At 35.3% G+C, this 20102-nt stretch overlaps 3 protein-coding genes across 6 annotated transcripts; 1 reads left to right on the top strand and 2 right to left on the bottom strand.

Moving 5' to 3' along the window:
• Positions 1–3077: 3077 nt before the first annotated feature.
• Positions 3078–7133, bottom strand: LOC110876688. The gene is made up of 15 exons (XM_035977824.1): positions 6871–7133; positions 6526–6784; positions 6382–6429; positions 5888–5962; positions 5751–5813; positions 5609–5671; positions 5467–5529; positions 5209–5349; positions 5010–5090; positions 4881–4919; positions 4599–4782; positions 4372–4434; positions 4096–4276; positions 3666–3932; positions 3078–3571 (listed from the first exon to the last, which is right to left on the bottom strand). The coding sequence occupies exons 2-15, from the start codon at positions 6746–6748 to the stop codon at positions 3260–3262; spliced, it is 1803 nt and encodes a 600-aa protein (XP_035833717.1). The 5' UTR covers positions 6749–6784; positions 6871–7133; the 3' UTR covers positions 3078–3259.
• A 13-nt stretch (positions 7134–7146) lies between these two features.
• On the bottom strand, positions 7147–10091 carry LOC118481821. Its single transcript, XM_035977111.1, has 9 exons — positions 9685–10091; positions 9009–9065; positions 8859–8915; positions 8725–8781; positions 8589–8636; positions 8448–8504; positions 8319–8360; positions 8013–8069; positions 7147–7931 (listed from the first exon to the last, which is right to left on the bottom strand). Exons 2-9 carry the CDS (start codon positions 9016–9018, stop codon positions 7147–7149), a joined length of 1113 nt encoding a protein of 370 aa, XP_035833004.1. The 5' UTR covers positions 9019–9065; positions 9685–10091.
• Positions 10092–13311: 3220 nt separating this feature from the next.
• Positions 13312–19729, top strand: LOC110879425 (trimethylguanosine synthase). Of its 4 annotated transcripts, none has more exons than XM_035977822.1 (9): positions 13312–13594; positions 13683–13734; positions 15844–15966; positions 16356–16464; positions 17706–18155; positions 18227–18467; positions 18996–19131; positions 19202–19296; positions 19374–19729. In XM_035977822.1, exons 1-9 carry the CDS (start codon positions 13503–13505, stop codon positions 19399–19401), a joined length of 1326 nt encoding a protein of 441 aa, XP_035833715.1. In that variant the 5' UTR covers positions 13312–13502; the 3' UTR covers positions 19402–19729. The 4 variants fall into 4 exon arrangements, with proteins under 4 accessions (XP_035833715.1, XP_035833713.1, XP_035833716.1 ...); XM_035977820.1 differs by having other exon boundaries at positions 13313–13594; positions 19370–19729; XM_035977823.1 differs by having other exon boundaries at positions 13314–13594; positions 18236–18467; positions 19374–19614.
• Positions 19730–20102: the final 373 nt, after the last annotated feature.

Genomic DNA, 20102 nt, shown 5'->3' with positions numbered 1-20102 from the left:
TGTATGTATGTTTTTAGGTTAATTAGAAATTAGGTATAGTATCAGGTTATCAACATTATGTAAGGAGTAATTTATGTGTCTAATGTTTTTCTAATCTTTTTTGTGGTGTAATATGTAATGGAAAAAAAAACTATCTACTTTGTGTGTTGTTACTTTATTTCTTTGGATGTATTATGTTTTTGGTTTATTTTAAAAAAAGTAATGAAAAGTTAAAAAAGTAGGAAGTAGGTGGACGTGGGTAATGACAAAAGGATATATTTACCATGGGACCCACAAATGGTTGGTTCATATCTTTATATTAGATCCATCATTTCAACTACAAGCTTCCAACTATCTCCATCTCCAACTACCCAAACTATATTCATCTATCTCTCAAAAAAGATGAAAAGGTGTTCATGTGGGAGGATTGCTGTTATTCGGACATCATGGACCGACGATAACCCAGGAAGAAGGTTCTATTCATGTCCATTTAAGGTAAAAGATTCAAACCCTGGTTTTATTAAGTAAACGTGTTTTCTAATCATGTTTTTTGCCCTTTTTTTTTAATGTAGCCTAGCAACTGCCCTTTCATTGGTTGGGTCGACCCACCGATGTGCTTACGGTCAACTAGGATCATACCAGGTCTTTTGAGGAACATCAACAACCTGCAAGCTGAACTGTTTACCCGCGAACAAGAAATTCGGAAGAAGAATAGGGTTATATGGTTACTGATATTAGCGTTAGTGTTTGGCACCTTACTTGTTAGGATTGTTTGTTATGATTAAGAATTAGATAGTACTTAGTTAGATTATGCTTATTAGTATGTTTAATGACTTTTTCTAGTATGTACTTGGTGATGTTTGGTTGAATCTGAGATTTTTCTATGTTATGGGGTTTTGGGTTTTGTTTTTTCCATATTACATTTTTTTCCCACTAAGATTTTATGTAGAGTTTTGATGTTTTGAATCTGAATTTTTATGTTATGTTTTTTTGGTTCTTGTCTTTACCATGTTACATTTTTCTTTTGCCCATGATTTTTGTAAATTTTTGGTGTATCCGAGATACATTTTTTTCAGCGAGTTTTTTTTGTACATTTTTTTTATATTTGTGTTTGATCATGTGCCTTTGAACCTTCCTTGAGTATTTTTTTTTCCCCAAAAAAATTGTATGTTTTTTTAGATTTGATCACGTGACTCTTTTTTATTTTTTTTTATTTTTTTCCCTAAGGTGTGTAACCTATGTATGTCCTTTTTTTTAAGATATCAATTTTTTTTAAAATCATATAATAATGACACGAATTATTGAATAAGATACACTGGGAAAAACATAGATTTATCTCAATAGTTGAGTACATAATAACTTCAACACTAGATATGGTAAACAACATAGGATAAGTAAAGTAGCCCCTATATTGCATGAGAGAGGGAAAATTGGGGCACATTTTTTTTCACACCGATAATAGCAACATGATGTAAACACCACTATTTAGTCAAGAAACGATCTTGGTGTGCCATACTCAATTTCAGTGCTAAGTGGTTCTGGGCTAAGCTCACTCTCCCAGGGGTTGTGGTTGGCCCACGAGATAAGGGTGTTTTCAGAGTAACAGGAGTAATCATCATCTATAGGATCATCTTCAGGATCATGGATAGTTTTTTGATCAACTGCCGGGGAGGTCTCCTGGGTGCCGGTGACTGGTTTTGCTTGGTCTTCGAGCACTACAGATGAAGTTTTTTTGACGGGGGTAACTTGTGTGGTGAAGTAAAATGATCCCCAGTCAACATCCAAAAGTTCATCATCTAGCGACATCTCATCATGTGTTGTTGCTTCAGCTTTAGTGTTAGTAAGGAGATCACTTATAAGCTTAGCATCGATATCCAGATTTTCTTCAACAGTGGGCGGCATTGACGGAATGCAAGGGGTTTTTGTGATTTGAGAACACTCTGGGTTGCAATCCGATTTTGGAGTTTGGAGTTCGAATGAAAGAGTTCTCCGTAATCGTTTGGTAACCCGTTTTGAGTTCGCCGGTGATGATGGACTAGACATACTAAGGTGTTTTTTTTAGTTCTTTTTTATGGTGCACAAGTGATGAATCTAAATTTTACATTTCACCTTATTTTTATAGACAATCAAATGATGTTAGGTGGAAAAATTAATTATATTGTTTACATCAGTTGAGCCTACATCAATTTACATCAACATTAAATGTACTACTCTGAGCAACATAGGAGATAATTATTTTTTTGATTTAATGAGTTTCAATTTTCTTTAAAGGTTCCGTTTTCTTTAAAGTTTTGGACTTTTGATTTTTGCGACAGGTGTATATATATATATTTTATATTTTTATTACTACATGCAAAGAGTCAATTTGGAATTTATCAGATGTGTGTACTGTAGTTACGAAATCATGACAGAGATACATTAACAATGAATATACTTAGAGATAGAGTACACATATTTTTTCCTTTTTATTATTTATGCCTTTTTATTGGTCTAAACATTAATAAGTGACAAGTTTCCTTTTTGTCCAATTTAGATTCCCCATATTGGGGCAATTAATGAGACTGTACTTTTATATATTTCTTGGATATAGTGTTCGATATGTATGTACTTATGCAGTCACTTCCAAGTTGGCACAACTACTTTGTAAGACTTCACCTTTTTTTATTTATAAAAATACTATAATAGTATATCAATTGAGTTAACATATAATATCAACGTTTCCCACAAGTACAATCTGAGAACTATGATGGCTTTTTGTCCATCTTAGATTCCCCATAACAACTACTTTATATATATTATTATAAATATTTCTTGGATATGGTTTGGGGTACATGCGTGTACTTTTTTTTTTTTTTGCAGATTTGACAATTCAAAGCTGGCATTTATGAAAATATATTATAATGAGTAGTTAGGTTTTGCATAGTAGGTAACTCGCCCCTCAATTTAATATATATTGTTACATTTTTTTTTGGTACTGTTTGTTTGTACCAAGAAAGGTATTTTTTTTGTAACAAAGCAATTCTGTAATGATAGTTATGGCCGTTTGACTAACGCTAATTATTATAGCAAAGAACACACATATTGATAGTTATGGTCGCTTGTCAAACTTTCCAGTAGTTTACTTATGCTTCACCAAAATGTTTAAGATGTCCGGATCAACGACAGACATTAATAGTTAGATACATATAGGCAACTAACAAAGTACGAGTTTAAATTGTTTAAGTTGTACACCATAGTCACATCCACAAAAAAACATAACATTACCATACGGATCAGCAACTTACACTGATAATGCAGCATCACGAACCTTTGCCTTCACCACATTCACATCACAGAGTAGTATGCGTGTAGCGAATTTTTTTCGGAGGGTAAGAATCTGTTTTTGCTTTTGTTTCCAGTTGCTACTAAAACCACATTCAAAGTGTTTACCAACGCCGTTAAAATTTTGCATGTGGTGCATAAGGAACACTGCACTATCCATTGGATGTGCACTTGTCGCCCAATGGATATCACACCTTTTAATCTTGGCTGGTGCAATTTTATCCTTTAACGGATGTTTGCAATGCTCCAAATAATTGTCCAGCATATGCTTCTGTTAAAAAAAAAAAAAACGATAAACTAATCAGTTTTTGTATGAGTTCTTGTTTTTCATCCTAATGTTTTTATGGGAAAAGAAAATGACTAACCACTTTGTATGGTGTATCTTTTTTGTAGTAGTCTTGATGATCCCTAATGCCAGCTAAGGGTGTGCGATCAGGCTTGTGGTCTATGACGGTTATTTCACCGTTTTCCAGATCGAAAACAAGCATGTAATATTCATCATTCTCGAGGATTGGAAAGAAACCCATTTTGATCCCAATGAAATCATATGCGCCGCCTATGACCATCCTTTCGCCGAACGTTTGCATACGTTCATGATCATCACAAGTAGAATCCGTCAAAAGCCAGCTGTCCTGTTTTTTTTCCAAAATAAGTTTGTGTCAATAAGGTGATGCAAGCCGCGAATCACCCATAATTCAAAAGATGCATTTAGATAGACATACTTACAACGTTCCCAAAGACTTAATAAATCCAAAATCACAGTCAAAGATCAAGTAATACAGTATGAATACTTACTATCACAGTTGTGTTAAAATAAACCCGCGTTGGGCAGCCGTCGCTTCTGTCAAGTTCTTCAAAATTCATCACATCTACCCAAGCATCAACTACATCAGAGCAGACCTTCACTTCCCCCCTCAAAGTGCGCATCAGCGTTTTTGTGAGTTCTAAGCCGTATATACTCTCGAAGATAACATCTCTGCGCAAGACAATGTTAGATATGTAGATTAGATTCTGGATATCAAGAAACTAGGCCTATTATGTTTTATGTATATATTTTATAGGTGAACTTACCCAGCAGATTGACCAAATTTTTTTGTTACCCCGCTAGACAAGGAGATGACCATTCCACGTGTCCTGTTTTGCGAAAAATCATATGCAGTTATACACTTAAAACATAATAGACTATTTAAAAAAAAAACATACTATTTGGAGCAAAAACATTCCATAATCTATCAGAGGACCAAAGTTTTGCATAATGTAACAAGTAATATTTTTAATATTTCTAATTTGAAACTTACACTGAGTACTTCACATCGAATAGAAAATCCCAAATACGCTGTTCTTCCGTTGTAATGTCTATTCCCATTTCGTCTTCATGGTCATCACGTGAGCTGGCGAACCTACCAACTGGTTTTCTTCGTCTTGATTCGATTTCCTTTATCCAAGCATTACGTGTGATATCCTTTTCAGCCGTTCCCTTCCCTGATCAATTTTAGTTATTGTTTGTTAGTTTTTAATAAAAAAATGCCAAGTTTATTATAATATTCGAAAGAAGTAAAAAAAAAACATGTAGAACTCACCTTCTTGATTTTTGTCATGCGTATCATCGACATCATCACCTGCAATTTTTTTTCATATTGATAAGTCAGGTTATCCGTTGTGTACAGAAATAACACATGTTAATTTTTTTTTGAGGAATTATGAGTCACCTAATTCGGTGTCTTGTGTGAGCAGGTGAAAGGTAGGCGCATCAAACAATCCTTGCATGTTTTGTGTTTCGTTGTTCTTGTCTTTTTATATTCATTCACATGTACACAGACACATACGTGTTAGTTTGTTTTGTGTGTGAGTTGGTTTTATTGACTTTTCTACACTTGTGACGGGTTATATGTAAGATGTAAAACTTACTTGTTGTAGTTATCGTCTCTTGATCTTTTGCCTCATTTTCTTTGTTGCCTATGTCTCCACATGTAGCATTTTTTTTTGTAGTGGCATCTCCGCATCTTTCTCCATCTATCATCTCTGGTGTTTTGTCAGCCCTACCCCGATCTATTTATTTTAATGTGGCCACATACACACATGTTACGCTTAGTTTGCATTTTTAGGACATACATTTGGTGGTTTACTACTTAACGTTTTTGTTAGGATTGTCATCACTAAAGTTACCTTTTGCCGACACATCATTCTTCATTTGCTTACCATCGCCATTCCCCTGATCATTGCCAGATGCTATATACGTTTAAAAAAAATAGTATCAGTTTATTATCACCCAAGACGTTTTTGTTAGGATTGTCATCAATAAAGTTACCTTTTGCCGACACATCATTCTTCATTCGCTTACCATCGCCATCCCCCCGATCATTGCCAGATGCTATATACATTAAAAAAAATAGTATCAGTTTATTTATCACACAAGACGTTTTTGTTAGGATTGTCATCACTAAAGTTACCTTTTGCCGACAAATCATTCTTCATTCGCTTACCATTGCCATTCCCCCGATCATTGCCAGATGCTATATATGTTTAAAAAAAATTGTATCAGTTTATTATCACACGTGCGTGTATTATACTTTTTTTTGCACCTTACCTTTTTTCAGTAAATCATCACTCGCTGCACTGCGTTTTTTATTTCGCACATCCACATGATTCGGTTTATTCGAATCTGTCAAATCTCATTATATTTGTGTTAGAAATGAATGGTTTTAAAGAGTCAGTACATGACCCACGATACATTAAATGTACCCTAAGTTTTTGAACTACTATACATAGGCATTTCTAATTGCACTGTTATTTTTTTCTGCGAAAATGTAATCAAAATGGAGCTTGTTAATCCATATTTCAAATAAATTTTTAACGTGTAGGAGTAAATTGATTGTACGAAGAACGTAAAAAAGCACTTTTATGGCTCAACGAATCTTAACGAATTACGATAAGTATATTCTTCTTCCAGTAAGTCTTTCCAAAAAAGTTATCTCGAACTCTATTTTTTTTAGCTACAAATACATATGAATACTTTTTTTGTGTAAACGATTATTTGCAAAATAAAAAAAAGATAAATATTTTTTGTAAAAAAGGTCATACCATTGATCTTTGCCACTGCAGCCGCGTTTGGCACATCATCTACAGGGTCTGCATTTAAAAAAAATTATTCAAATTAGTAACAGCTTGTAGGAAAAACTGAGTACATATTCAATGAAGTGATACATATCCGTTTTCCCGTTGTACCTTCCGTGTAATCATTATCTGGGTTTTGGACTGTCTTGTTAAGAGACATGAGCACCCCAGCAATTTTTTCCCTTGGGGAATCAGGCCACAGCGATACCCTTGTTTTTTTTGAGTGTACAATTTTCTCAAAGCGTTGTATCAATTTTTTAACTTGCTCGTTGTCTGGATGAGCATTGAACACTACTTCCAATTTTTTTTGCACCGTAACTCTTTTCGCCTCCATCACGTCCAAATGTTTTTCTATCAATGCAATCTCATTCTACAAACAAAGTTATAAAATACATTTTTAACCAATTTTCGAAAGAACATAATTACTTTGTAATTGGTTGTAATTATTAATCTTACACTCAGAACTTCATCATTAGCATGTAACTCTGTTTTCCTTGGATCCCGTCTAACCACACCAACTTCATGCAAATCCTCTCCACCAAAGCCACCTCTTTTTATCTCAAACCGTTCTCTTTTTTTCAGTTCGTATTTGCTCCAGAATACGATTGGGTATATTGTCCGGTCAACTGGAAATCCTGTGCATTTAACTCTGTCGACATATAGTAACTGTGTAACGGCGAAAAAAAAAAACAAGCGGTAAGATAACAAAACAAATGTTGTATGCCTATATTGTTAGTAAGTTTTGTTAAACAGGCCACTTACAGCCAAAAGTGTGAGTGGTCCAGAAAATGGAGATTCAGGATCAGAACTCTTCCAGCCATCTTTACATGATTTGATTTGTTGGATCAGATAGGCACACCAATTGATTTTACTAAAATCCGTGTCTCCTGTAAAAGTTTTCAAAATCCACTCTTTCATTCGCCCATTTTTGTTACACTCAACCATGACGGTTAAGAATAACATCAGGAAGTCCAGTCGGAAATGAAAACTGTTGGCTTCATCACTTGTGAGTATAGATCGTGCCAGGTTTGTTGGTGCCACAAATCGTTTACGATATCGTTTTCTCCATGCTTCAACAGCAACATCAAGCTTTGAATTTGTTCGTACATTTTGCATGTCTATGCCCTTCTTAGGAATCCCTAGAAGGTCATGGACAGACTGAACATCAACATCTATTGACCCACATGGCAATTCAATAGCCATTTCTTGTGGGTTAAAGTGGTCCACAACATAGTGGGCAATTTTTAGAGGTATCCCACTGATGTTGAATGACAACATTTTTCCAAAACCCATCCTATTAACGTCTTCTTGTTGGTTCCTCGTTAGAGACTTGATGCATTTGAACAACTGCATAGGTGACGAACGTGTTTTTAGTTTAGGCCACTTATGCGTCGTTTTTGCGTGTTTGCCACTTCGGGTTTCCACCCGATCATGTTTTACTTTTTTTGTTTTTTTAACAGCAATTGCATCCTGTTTTGGTAGAGCTGTATCTGCACTCATCTGTGAGTCACCATCTGCTGAAAATAAGATAACAACTTTTGGTTAAGATTTACATATTTGATAAAGAAGGAAAGTAATAGTGGGGTGTGTTTACGTACTTATTAGTTTCCTTTTGACATTTTTCTTTGGTTTGCTATCTTCACGCCATCGCTGAGCTGTAAATATACATTTTTTTTTGTAAATAATTAGCATTAAAGTACATAAGACAAGTATTGAAACATATATTCATTTTATTTTAGACTCTCAAAGATCATGTATAGCACAGTTTTGTACCTCCTCTTGTACGTGTTGCCAATATACATTTTTTTGTAAATAATTAGAATTAAAGTACATAAGACAAGTATTGAAACATATATTCATTTTATTTTAGACTCTCAAAAATCATGTCTAGCACAGTTTTGTACCTCCTCTTGTGCGTGTCGCCGACCCGTCCTGATCGCCCTCGCCTTACAAATGTTTTACAAAGTCATGTACACATAAATATTAGATTCAAGATGAATGTAACCAAAGCTTCCATACATTAAAAAATGTACCTTTTTTTCTTTTCTCAATGTTTTCCATCGGAGTGTCCAAGTCACTATCTGGTAAAACTGTGGCACCATATTTGTTTTATTATTTATATAAAGCATTACTATTAGACAATCGAAAGAAGAAAAAAATGCTTTTTTACGTACTTATTAGCTTTCTCCTGCGTACCTTCTCCTCACAATGTGCATCCTTAACTACATTTTGTACAAGTTTTATATAGATCACGAACTAGTAACAACCTTTATCAGAATATATATTAAAAAAAAAAGAGTAATTTTAAACCTTTTCTACCCCCCCTTGTCCGCATTGCTGGTCCGCATGTATTAGTATCCGGTGTCACTGTTTTTTAGAAAGCTTATGGAAATTAGACATAACATGACAAACAAACATGTAATGAATTAAAAGTAGTTACGTACATATTTGTTGCCTGTTTTTGCGCTTCTCAACCATCGGGGTATGACGAACCTTTTTAGCTGCATTTTTTATTTGTAGTCAACATCAATAAATACAAAATGGTTTTTAATATGTAAGCATAATTGATCATAGTTTATCTAATTTATAAGCACCTGTGGTCATTTTTATTGTCGGATTTGTTTTGCTATTTTTAGCTGTCACAACGGATCCTGCAAAAGTAGATAAAGAGGCAGTCAATATATGGACCACATACCACCAGTAGATAAAGAGCCGTTTTTTCTAATTACAGATTATTAGTGTAATTTGTTTTCTCAATCAAATAGAAGCAAGAAACATATACTACAAAAAAATTGTGATGTTCAATACATCCAAACATAGCCCCCCCAAAAGTCAATTGATTTAGAACCACACACAAACTCTAACCCTTATAAAAATTAAAGAAACAACATTAACAACAAATCATAAGCCTTTAAAAAAAAACCAGAAACAACAAATCTACGAAACACACCCAAACCTGTATATATAAAAGTCCGGATTCTACATAAACAAAGGCTTACAAAATATATAAAAAAACCTTCATTTTGTACCCCTCCCCCCCCCCCCCCAAAACAAACCAGTTTAGTCGGCACCAGGCTATGCAAATGGAAGAAATTTTTTTGGGAAGAACCATGTCTTTTTAAGAAAACCCAAATGTTATTTGCAGAACATAATCCCCATAAAGTCCATTCTTTTTAACATGCTTCATTGTTATGACGCACAAGACTAAAAAAACCATGGCAAATTGTGAATCTATTTGACACTTACATAATCAAAGAGTAAGTAAAAAACCTGAAACGACGTACCGGAACCCTAATTATTCCGGCGAACGTTCTTTTCTTCGGTGATTGTTGGAAAATCTGCGTCGATTGATGAATATTCAAGAGACTCAGTGATGAAGATGAATGCCGGAGCGTGAATCTCAGGTGATTTTGGGGTTAATTTCAGAGGTTTGTTGAACTACGAGAGAGAGAGAGTTTTAGGAATTTTTGAAGAATTTGACGGTTTGTGAGTCTCCGGTGAGTTTTGTGTATTTTGAATTTTTGCTAGACTGAGATAGGTTTTGTAGGTTAGGGGGTAATCATGTACTTGATGTAAGTTTGATGTAAACTTCTTACACCATGCAGTCTTTATCTTGTTATAAGAGATTATATCAATTTCGTCTTTCCCAAATTGCCCTTCAAGTACCATCAACATATTAAAAAAATGTATAAAAGGCATTTAAAATCCAACAATTAAAAGATTAAATCTCAGCCATCCATGAAGGTTAATCAATGGCTATAAATGGGTTTTCAGGGTTTAGTCAACTCAACTGGGTTTTCAATTTATCCTTGCCCTATATATATATATATATATATATATATATATATATAGAGAAAGTATAATGTACTTCAGGGCTTAACCTACATTAACATACATGACAAAAAATATAACGTGCGTTATTATCATAGAACGTGCGTGATTATAGTCCCATGCGTGATTATGTGGTCCCATGTGGTCCCATGCGTGATTATACCCCTGATCCAACGGTTACCATTGTCTCCTACGTGATGTATGATAAGGCTTTTTGTATGTTAACCTTACTCTATATATATATATATATATATATAGTAGGGTTCCTACGGAAAGTGTGTTTTCCTAGAAAGTCTAGGAAGCGATCTTGTCCATCCGATTGGTGTGTTTAAGGGTTGAGATTAAATTAATGGCAATCTTGTAATGATTAACTATATTTAATAGATTGTTTTAAATGAGTAGGGGCAATTTCGTCCTTATGTGTGTTTTAAACCAATAAAAAATAACCGTCAGAGATATCACATCTCCTTAATACACGCCAATTTCCCCCTCTCTCTCTCTTTCTCTCTCTAAACCCAAATTCGGAAACCCCCAAAATCATACCGAAAATAACTAAAATCATGGATGAAGATAAGATATTACGGGTGATTCTTGTTTGTAATTGACGGTATTTTGCTGGTTGCAGGGAAGAGATTCAAAAAGCAGAAAACTTTGGAAAAGGATAGATAGAAGCGAAATAGTTACCGGAAGCCGATCGAAAGCTGGGGGCGAAATCTGCTGATGTAAAACACATTTGTATGAATCTGCTTGCTGTTAAAACACAGCTGTATGAATCTGAATTGCTGTTAAAACACAGCTGTATGAATCTGAATGATAAAACACATTTGTATGAATCTGATTGCTGTTAAAACACAGCTGTATGAATCTGAATGATAAAACACATTTGTATGAATCTGCTTGCTGTTAAAACACAGTTGTGTGAATCTGAATGCTAAAACACAACTGTATGTATCTGCTTGCTGTTAAAACACATTTTTATGAATCTGCTTGCTGTTAAAACACACCTGTATAAATCTTAATGCTAAAACACAACTGTATGAATCTGCTTGCTGTTAAAACACAACTGTATGAATCTGAATGCTAAAACACAACTGTATGCATCTGCTTGCTGTTAAAACACAACTGTTTGAATCTGAATGCTAAAACACAACTGTATGAGTCTGCTTGCTGTTAAAACACAGCTGTATGAATCTGAATGCTAAAACACAACTGTATGAATCTGCTTGCTGTTAAAACACAACTGTATGAATCTGAATAATAAAACACAGCTGTATGAATCTGCTTGCTGTTAAAACACATCACCAAGAACAAACTGTTAAAACACAGTACCAAGAACATGCTGATAGATTCCAGCAAGAAAACGAAAGAATGATTGGTATTACGTGAGATCAGAAATCGAAAACAAAAAATTCCGAAATTTATGTATAGTTAGGTGCTGTTTGTTTTTGCAGACATAAACTGTCTGCAAGCTGATTTCATCTGTTTTCATGTCTGCAACTGAAGATGTGGTCTGAAGCTCTTCAAGCTGAAAATATAAGACTGTTTGTTTTTATAAATTGATACTGTCTGTACAACCTAAATGAACTTTGTTTTATTTTCCAAATCAAAACATCCTAAACCAATTACCTCAACTACACATTCAACATCCAAAATGTTTTAAATACCACCAACTACTATCACACTCATGAATAAAAATCAACATATTATATAAACAGTTAAAGTTCAGAGCTTGCGTACCTAGAAGACAAATAAGAATCTATAGCTCAATCAGACTTGGGACAAAGCTTGGTGGGTGGTCGCTCGAAGGTGACGGTGGTGGTAATCAACGGTGATGGATGGTGAATGTTGATGTTATGGGTAGTGATTATGGGTGACGGCAGGTATGGCAGTTGATGAAGGTGGAAACAGAGGTGGTCGGAGATGAATGTGGAGGTTGACAGTCGCCGTGGAGAATCGATGGTGGTGGTGATTGTGGTGGTCGGTCGTGGTGGGTGGAAGACGGGTAAGAGGTGTATCGACGGAGGTGATTGTCGGTAATGGTGGTGGCTGAAGTAATCGGAGGTGGTGAAGGTAGTGGTGAAAGGGTGGTGGTTGCCGGCGGTCGATTAATTAGGAGAGAACGGAGGTGAGGTGATCGGTGAGGTTGTTTGCCGGAAAGTGTGGGTAACCGAAGAGGTGAGTCGGTGAAGAAAGAGGTAATGGAGGAGGGCTTTTTTTTTTTGAAGAAAGAGTGGAGAGTTTTTTGTGAAGATGTTTGAAGAAATGATGTCATGACTTTTTTTTTAAGCTGAAAAAAGCTAGTTTCAGGTCTGTTTAAGAAAAAAAAAAACAAACAGTCTTCAAGGGTAACGTCTGCGCGCCTGCAGACATCAGCTCCCTTGAAGATGTTTGAAGAAAAAACAAACACCCCCTTATTTATTGAAGATAATTTCCTAAAATAAAAATAGATTGTGAAAGTACATAAATGCCCTTTTAGAGTCTTTCTCACCATTTCCTCCCCAATCAAAAGGAAAGAAAAACTAAAGAATTTAGCCTAATTTTTCTTTCATTTCCTTCCTTAAATGAAACTCGGAAACACATCTTTTATTTTCCTTTCTTTTTCTTCCTTAAATAAAACTCTAGAAAACAAAATATTTTTACTTTATTTTTATTTTTTCCAAAGACTTCTGAGGGTATACGGGGCACCAGCGGGGAGTGCCTTCAGTGACCCAATTCCCCTAGTGGGAACACCGCCGCCATTCCTGCGGTGACCCAATTTGGTGAATGGGATCGGTGGGAGGTTACCGCGTGAAGGGAGAGAGGAAGAGGGTGGCCCACAAGCTTTTCAACAAATCAAATTATTTTCTTTTTTTTTTCTTTTTGAATAAAAAAGCAAGTCCCCTAAGAGAGGAGTGCCGCATCAAATTGAGGGTATAAGAGGAGTTTAAGAGGGAAGTTTACGTGGCGCATGTTGATTGGCCGTGCGTATGCGTAAGAGGGGAGTGCCCCTCTCACCCTTGGTCTCCGACTACCCATTGGAATGGTCTAACTTGCAACGGTATATTTTTTAGTTTTTACTTTCCATTGTTTCAGCTGCCTAGGGTTTTAATAAGGTTTTAGTTGTATACAAAAAGCGACCGAGAAGGTTCGTATCGTCGCTCAACTACACACGGTTGTCGTCCCCTGACGTCAATCCATCGTCAGCACAATCTACCGCTTCAAATTCGAGCCCTAATTCCCTTCAATTCGTCGTTGACAGAGCACCCAATTTCGAAGTTATGGGAGATTGCGATGATAAAGGCGAACTTGAAGACTATCCTGCAATCAAAGCACTTGGATCCCTCTTTAAGCTCACTCAAGTCCACTTCTGGTATCATTTGTTGATTTTTTAAAGAATCTGATAGATGTTTAAAATATATTTTATATTTTAAGCCTAATTGTTGTTTGGTTTGTTACAGGGTTGATATTTCTACCGGGATGCCATATGGTTCAACTTCTCTTGACTCCTCAGTAAGTTTTTTATTTTTTATTTTTTATTTTAAGTTTTTTTGAATTTGACACCATCAGTTAATTCATAACCAGTCCTAATGATGGTCTTTAGTAAATATAAATAGAATATTCGTACAATTAGAATACATACGTAAATGTTGTAGGATCACTGTATACAAATAGAATAATCATGATATAATGCTATAGTATATGATTAGGAACTGTCATATCTGTGATAAAGCATGATAGCATAACACAAAGAGTTAATTGTTTGGAATAATGAAATTGTTTTGTGCACCAAGTGAATTGAATAGATGCACCATGGTCATCAATCTAGTTTTCTAAAAAAATGTTTTGCAGATATAAAAATTTCAATATTGTAACCACACATGTCACAATGGTGTCTGGAAAAGTCGGGCTTGCTACTCAAACCGAAACATGCATTATTGATACTTATGGACTATGATGTTCATAAGGGGAGGAGGGGTGGTCACTAGTGATACATTTCTATCAGTACCAAGCACCAATCAACTCATGCCATGTCATCACTCAATATTCTATCACTAGTGATAGAAATGTAGTGGGGGTGGTATCACTAGTGATGGAATTCTATCACTCCCAAATTTTTTTTATTTTCATTTTAAAATTAGAAATTAAACACTAAATTATAAATTTCACTAATTTTTTTATTTTAAATTAATGACCGAGCCACACTAAAATTATAAATTTCAATTAATGACCGAACCCAAAAGCCCAAATTGATGAACGAACCCAAAAGCCCAATTAAAGGTTTCAACGAAATACAGGTGATCCGAACCCGAAACTTATTCTTTACCCGAAATATGCACCACATGTACCCGAAATTGATGTACCCGAAATACGAACCCAAAAGCCCAATTAAAGCCCAAATTGATGTACCGAAATATGTTTAAACTTTGGATGGTTCGTCACGAAATACCTGACTCGAAACACATGTACCTGACTCGAAACACATGTACCCGAAATACCTGACTCGAAACACATGCAAGCCTTATCCAATTTCAACGCGTTATACTTTCAACGCGTTACAAAAATAACGCGTTATTTTTTGGGCGGTGGCGGTTTTACGTTTAAGTTTCACGCGTGATGTGGTGGTATCACGGACCACCCCGCCTCCCCTAACGATAATGTTTGTCACAGACATTGTTTCTTGATCCTTTAGCATAATTTTTAGACCAAAGCATCTGTAAAACCCAATGAATCAAAGTTCTAGAAGTTGGGCTTATCCCGTCTCATCACAAGATTGGTTGAACTTGAACATCCTGTGAAGTATATTTTCTTAACTTCTAAATTTATTCGAGTTTCTTAATCACTGGGACATTACTATCATTTTACATGTTATGGATTTTTATCTATCCTTTTAGCACATTATACTGTATTACGTGAACAATTACTAAGCCAATATCCTGGAAACATGATGCATAATTTATTAGACTCAACTTTTACTATCAAAGCATCTTTGGTCAAAAGTCTCATTTTCATCAACCAGACTGGTGTCTTTTATGTCACAAAGTTGTAAAATATAGTTGATTTATGTTCAATCTGGTCTATAGTATCTTTGCTTCTCTATAATGTCAATTTTGTTATTTATATATCCGTGAAATTTTCGTAAGTTATGTTTTATGGACTCGTCGTACTTAATTGGTCATCAAGGTTGTATGTTAATACATATGCAGATATTACTAAGTTATGATAGAGAAATTAATTTTGTAAATATTATTGCATAGATGAAAAGAGAACTATCATGGTGATTTTGGTTTGTGCGATACGTCACTAAACAACCATGGACCACCAAACCTAGAATCCTAGATTAAAATGTGCAACGAACACCTCTGTTGGTGTAGGATACCTAAGAGGGGCCAAATCATTAGAGGCCCAAGATCTATATGTGACCGAGATAACGTTCATGGAATTTTAAGTAAACTACAAATTAAAACTATACTTCTTATCTGCTACATGACATTTTCATAAAGCTTAAACTGTTAAACCGAAGTTGAAGTGGCTGGTTACTGGCTAGATCTTGCACTCATTAAACTGCCGAAGTTCTTTTGTCTTAATTCTAGCATCTCAAAATACAATTTTGTGATGCAGAAAACAGTGAAGGACGATGATAATTTGTGTGTTTCAGAAAGTAATTCTTCACATGTTGATACTGAATTATCAAGGCAGATGAATGAACTTGGACTTCCTCTTTCCTTCTGCACAAACAAGGAGGTAAGTTATATCTTTTTTTTTTGCATTCTTATTTTGTTGTATCTCACCGTTCAATTCATATTTAAAACGATGTGTTGTTTCCCTTGTTGCAATATTTTCTGGTGGCTGTCGGACCTTCTAGGAGACATTGCAATCACAATTTCTTAACTGGGAGGCACTCATAACAAACTGAAACCAGAAAGGTGAAAAGATTAAGTAGATATTGAATTTTTTTAAGTGACGATACTCGGTTAGCTTCTTAACATGCTATGATGTTAATTAATTATTTATTTATTAACTTATATTAAAAAGGGTTAGTTAAGGTACGGCTTTAGATTTCGGTATTCTTTCGTTGTGAACACTAAATATTGTTTTTTCCCTATTCAACGATATTCGTTCTGGTTTACCAGAAACGGAAAGGAAAAGTCAAAGGAAAGAGGAAGGATGCCCAAAATAAAGTTTTGCATACCTATGAGGAAACCACATGTGAAGTTTTTGATTCTGTTGAAGTGAAAGAGGGTAAGATTGCATTCTATGATGTTTCATGATAACATGCACGGTTCTAGGGCCTTAGTGGGTTGGGTATTGATCTGGATCTGATCCACGTATATGATCTAGATGATCAAGAAACTTTTTGTTATACTTCCATCTTCTCTTTATTAGTCTTACTTCAAACCTACCATGTTCCACTACACTAGACATCCCCCTATCCTTATCTTTTCCTTTTTTTATAGATATATCTTTTTGGTGTTTGTCTGCTTTTCAATCTTTTAAAAATATGTAATCTAGAACGTCAATTTATCATTAGTTTTGAATACGACTACACCTTGCTGGGAATTACGAGCCGTACCGTGGCCTTGTGCGTGAACGATGGCTTCGAAGATTACTTGAAGTGCAAGACAAGTTAATTAAACATATATTAATTAATTAGTGGATTATATTATCTAAGGTTCCTAAATAAAGATCATGTAATTAATTAATAGGTTTCCTAGTTATAGTCTAACGTGTCTAGGTTAGCTATATGTACCAATTAAATTGGTAGGGAAAATTGTTACTTGGAGTTTCTTGAGTTAGATTTCTCCATAATAAAGATTCGTGGGTGTTTAACCGTAAAGAATCGTATTCTGAATTTCCGATTACAACATTCTGTACCAATTAAACTCTTTACACCTCTAATGAGAACATTCTGTAAAATGGGAGTTGTTTTTTGCATGATGATTTCTTTATAGTTTTGAGAAATTTCAATAAAGTTTTAATAGGGGTGTGGAAAACTGTTTGGAGTTTGGACCGTAGAACTGAACGTACATCAGGTCGAACCGAACTAGGTTAGCTAACGATGAAGTTGTAAGATAGTTTTTGGTTTAGTTCTGTTTTAAGATTTTTTCAAATATCAGTTCTTAGTTAGCTCCAGTTTGATTCTAAACCGTAACCAAACCAGTCTATTAATTTTTCAAATTTCAAAACAATGTAATTTTAGGCTTATATTTTGCATATCAAGACACATCGTGCACATGTGTTTGTGTGTATATATATATATATCTGGTTTTATAGTTCCAACATGATGCACACACCCGGATGCTCATATGGATTTTTCTTAATGGCTTCAAGCTTTACAAAAATGAGTATCATACACTTTTTAAACACTATTTCTTTTATAATTTCAACTTTCGTAAACATTATCAATCTATTTTAAAATGCGACAACATGTTTTTCTTCTCATAATAGTTTGATTCTCTTCATGATATTCCTTGTAAATGCAGTCGGTGATATACATATTGATAACAATGAGGAGAATTCAAACAGTGGACGTCTAGACGAGAGATTAGGAGATCCTTTGGTTGCTAATCAAACGCCCGAACTTGAGCAGATCTGCAGTAACATAAACGGCGAATTACATTCTCTAACACCTGATAATTGTCATCCAATTCATAACGGAAGCAACGGTGAATTTGGAGACTGGATGGCATGTTGGGATGAATTCTACGAAAGAAACTACTATTACAATTGTAAAACACAGGAGTCAACATGGGACCCACCTCCAGGAATGGAACCATTAGCTTCTGTTTATATGCCAAACGAATCAAAAGAAATGGCTCTTACTTCGTCTACAATGGATGATACTACTAATATAACCAATTATGAGCTCAACAAAAGAAAAAAGAAAGTAAGACAAAGGAGGGCACGCAGGAAATCATCTGCCGAAAGTAAAGGTTAGGTACATGTGTGATCTTGCTCGATTTTATAAATTTTATTATTCATCTCCAATAATTAACATTTTTAGTTTTCATAGAGCTTGAATATGAGATGTTAATGGAAGAAGTTTCTCCGGTTATTAGCAAGTATTGGTGCCAAAGATACATACTTTTCTCTAAATATGACGATGGTATACAAATGGATGAAGAAGGTTGGTTTTCAGCGACTCCCGAATGCATAGCAAATCATCACGCTTTTCGTTGCGGCAGTGGCATTATTGTTGATTGTTTCACCGGAGTTGGCGGGAATGCCATCCGATTTGCACAAAGGTAATCTTACTCTATAAAAAGAGTAAAATGCCATCTTCATCCTTGAGGTTTGGCTGATTTTGCGACTTTTGTCCAAAGGTTTGTTTTTCCGCATCTGGATCCAAAAGATTTGAAATCTTGCCTTTTCATCTGGCTCGTTAACTCCATCCATTTTTCTCCATTAAGTCAGGGGTATTTCCACCTTTTTTGTTAACATAAAGGGGCGATTGGTCCTTTACACTTTATATACAAGTGTTTAGCATAGTATACAAGTATTCAAAATACCCTTACTAAATAAAAAAACAAAAATAATATAGGTGAAAAGAAGAAACTATCCCTGACTTAACGGAGAAAAATGGACGGAGTTAACAAGCCGGATGAAAATGGCAAGATTTCAAACATTTTGGATCCAGATGCGGAAAAACAAACCTTTGGACGAAAGTCGCAACACTGGCCAAACCTCGGGGACGAAAATGGCATTTTACTCTAAAAAAATGATGTTTGTTCCCCATTCTTGAAATTTGACATTTGTATATAACTATATTTTAGAAGCACCCACATTATTGCTATCGATATTGATCCAAAGAAGATCGAGTATGCACAACATAATGCAGCCGTTTATGGAGTCACCGATCTTATAGAATTCATAACAGGCGACTGTTTCATTCTAGCCCAAAAGTTAAAGGTATATTAAATAAGTGCACTCTTTCAATATTGATTTAGAATATTTTAATTTAATACTTTATTATGTCCAGGCCGATGTTGTATTCTTGTCTCCGCCTTGGGGAGGACCGGAGTATGCTAAAGCAAGAAACTTTGACATCAATACTATGCTCAAGCCACATGACGGGTTCGGTTTCTTAACCCAAATATGATGTCACTTCTGGCTATTTAATCTAACCGTAATTACGGGTTTATTACAGGCAGTTTCTTTTCAATGTGGCTAAAGAAGTAGCTCCGAGAATTGTTATGTTTCTTCCAAGAAATGTTGACTTGGACCAACTAGCTGAGTTGTCGTTGTCTGCTAATCCTCCGTGGACACTCGAGGTGGAGAAGAATTTTGTAAATGGCAAATTGAAGGCTATTACTGCCTACTTTACCGATCCATCATTGTGTAGAGCAAGCTCATTGTGATTGTGGTTGATAATGGTAAAAGACCTTTGTATTATAGATTACATGTTATGCCTATATATGTATGTATACATAGAGATGTCAACATTGACACATTGTTTTGTTTGAAAAACAATAGTTTTGGGATAAGAGATTGGAAATCTGGTAGTTTTTTTTCTTGTAAGGGGTCGGTTGGTTTTGATACCGGCCCGTATAATCATGGCCCATGAACGAGACAGTTCTTGAAAGTTGAAAACTGTGACATGGTCCTAACCTCGACTTTTAGGGGGCGGTTGGTTTTGATACGGGTCAGTTATCTTCGATCAGTTTTGTGGTTTGGAACTGCCGAACCGGTTGGAATGGTTTTGTATGTTAACATATGGACTGGGTTATGGCGCTAGGGAGACAAATATGTCAAAGGCAAAATGGACAAAAACTTGTTGGTTCTCTGCACAAGCTTTAACATGCTTATCAACTTTCTTCGATTCTGCCTTTCTTGCTGCTTGTCCAGCTACAAACCCGTTTTCTCTTAAACCAACCACAGGA

Source organism: Helianthus annuus, chromosome 9, assembly GCF_002127325.2.
Source record: "Helianthus annuus cultivar XRQ/B chromosome 9, HanXRQr2.0-SUNRISE, whole genome shotgun sequence".
Classification (NCBI taxonomy): Eukaryota; Viridiplantae; Streptophyta; class Magnoliopsida; order Asterales; family Asteraceae; genus Helianthus; species Helianthus annuus.
This window is presented reverse-complemented; position numbering and strand designations above follow the sequence as displayed.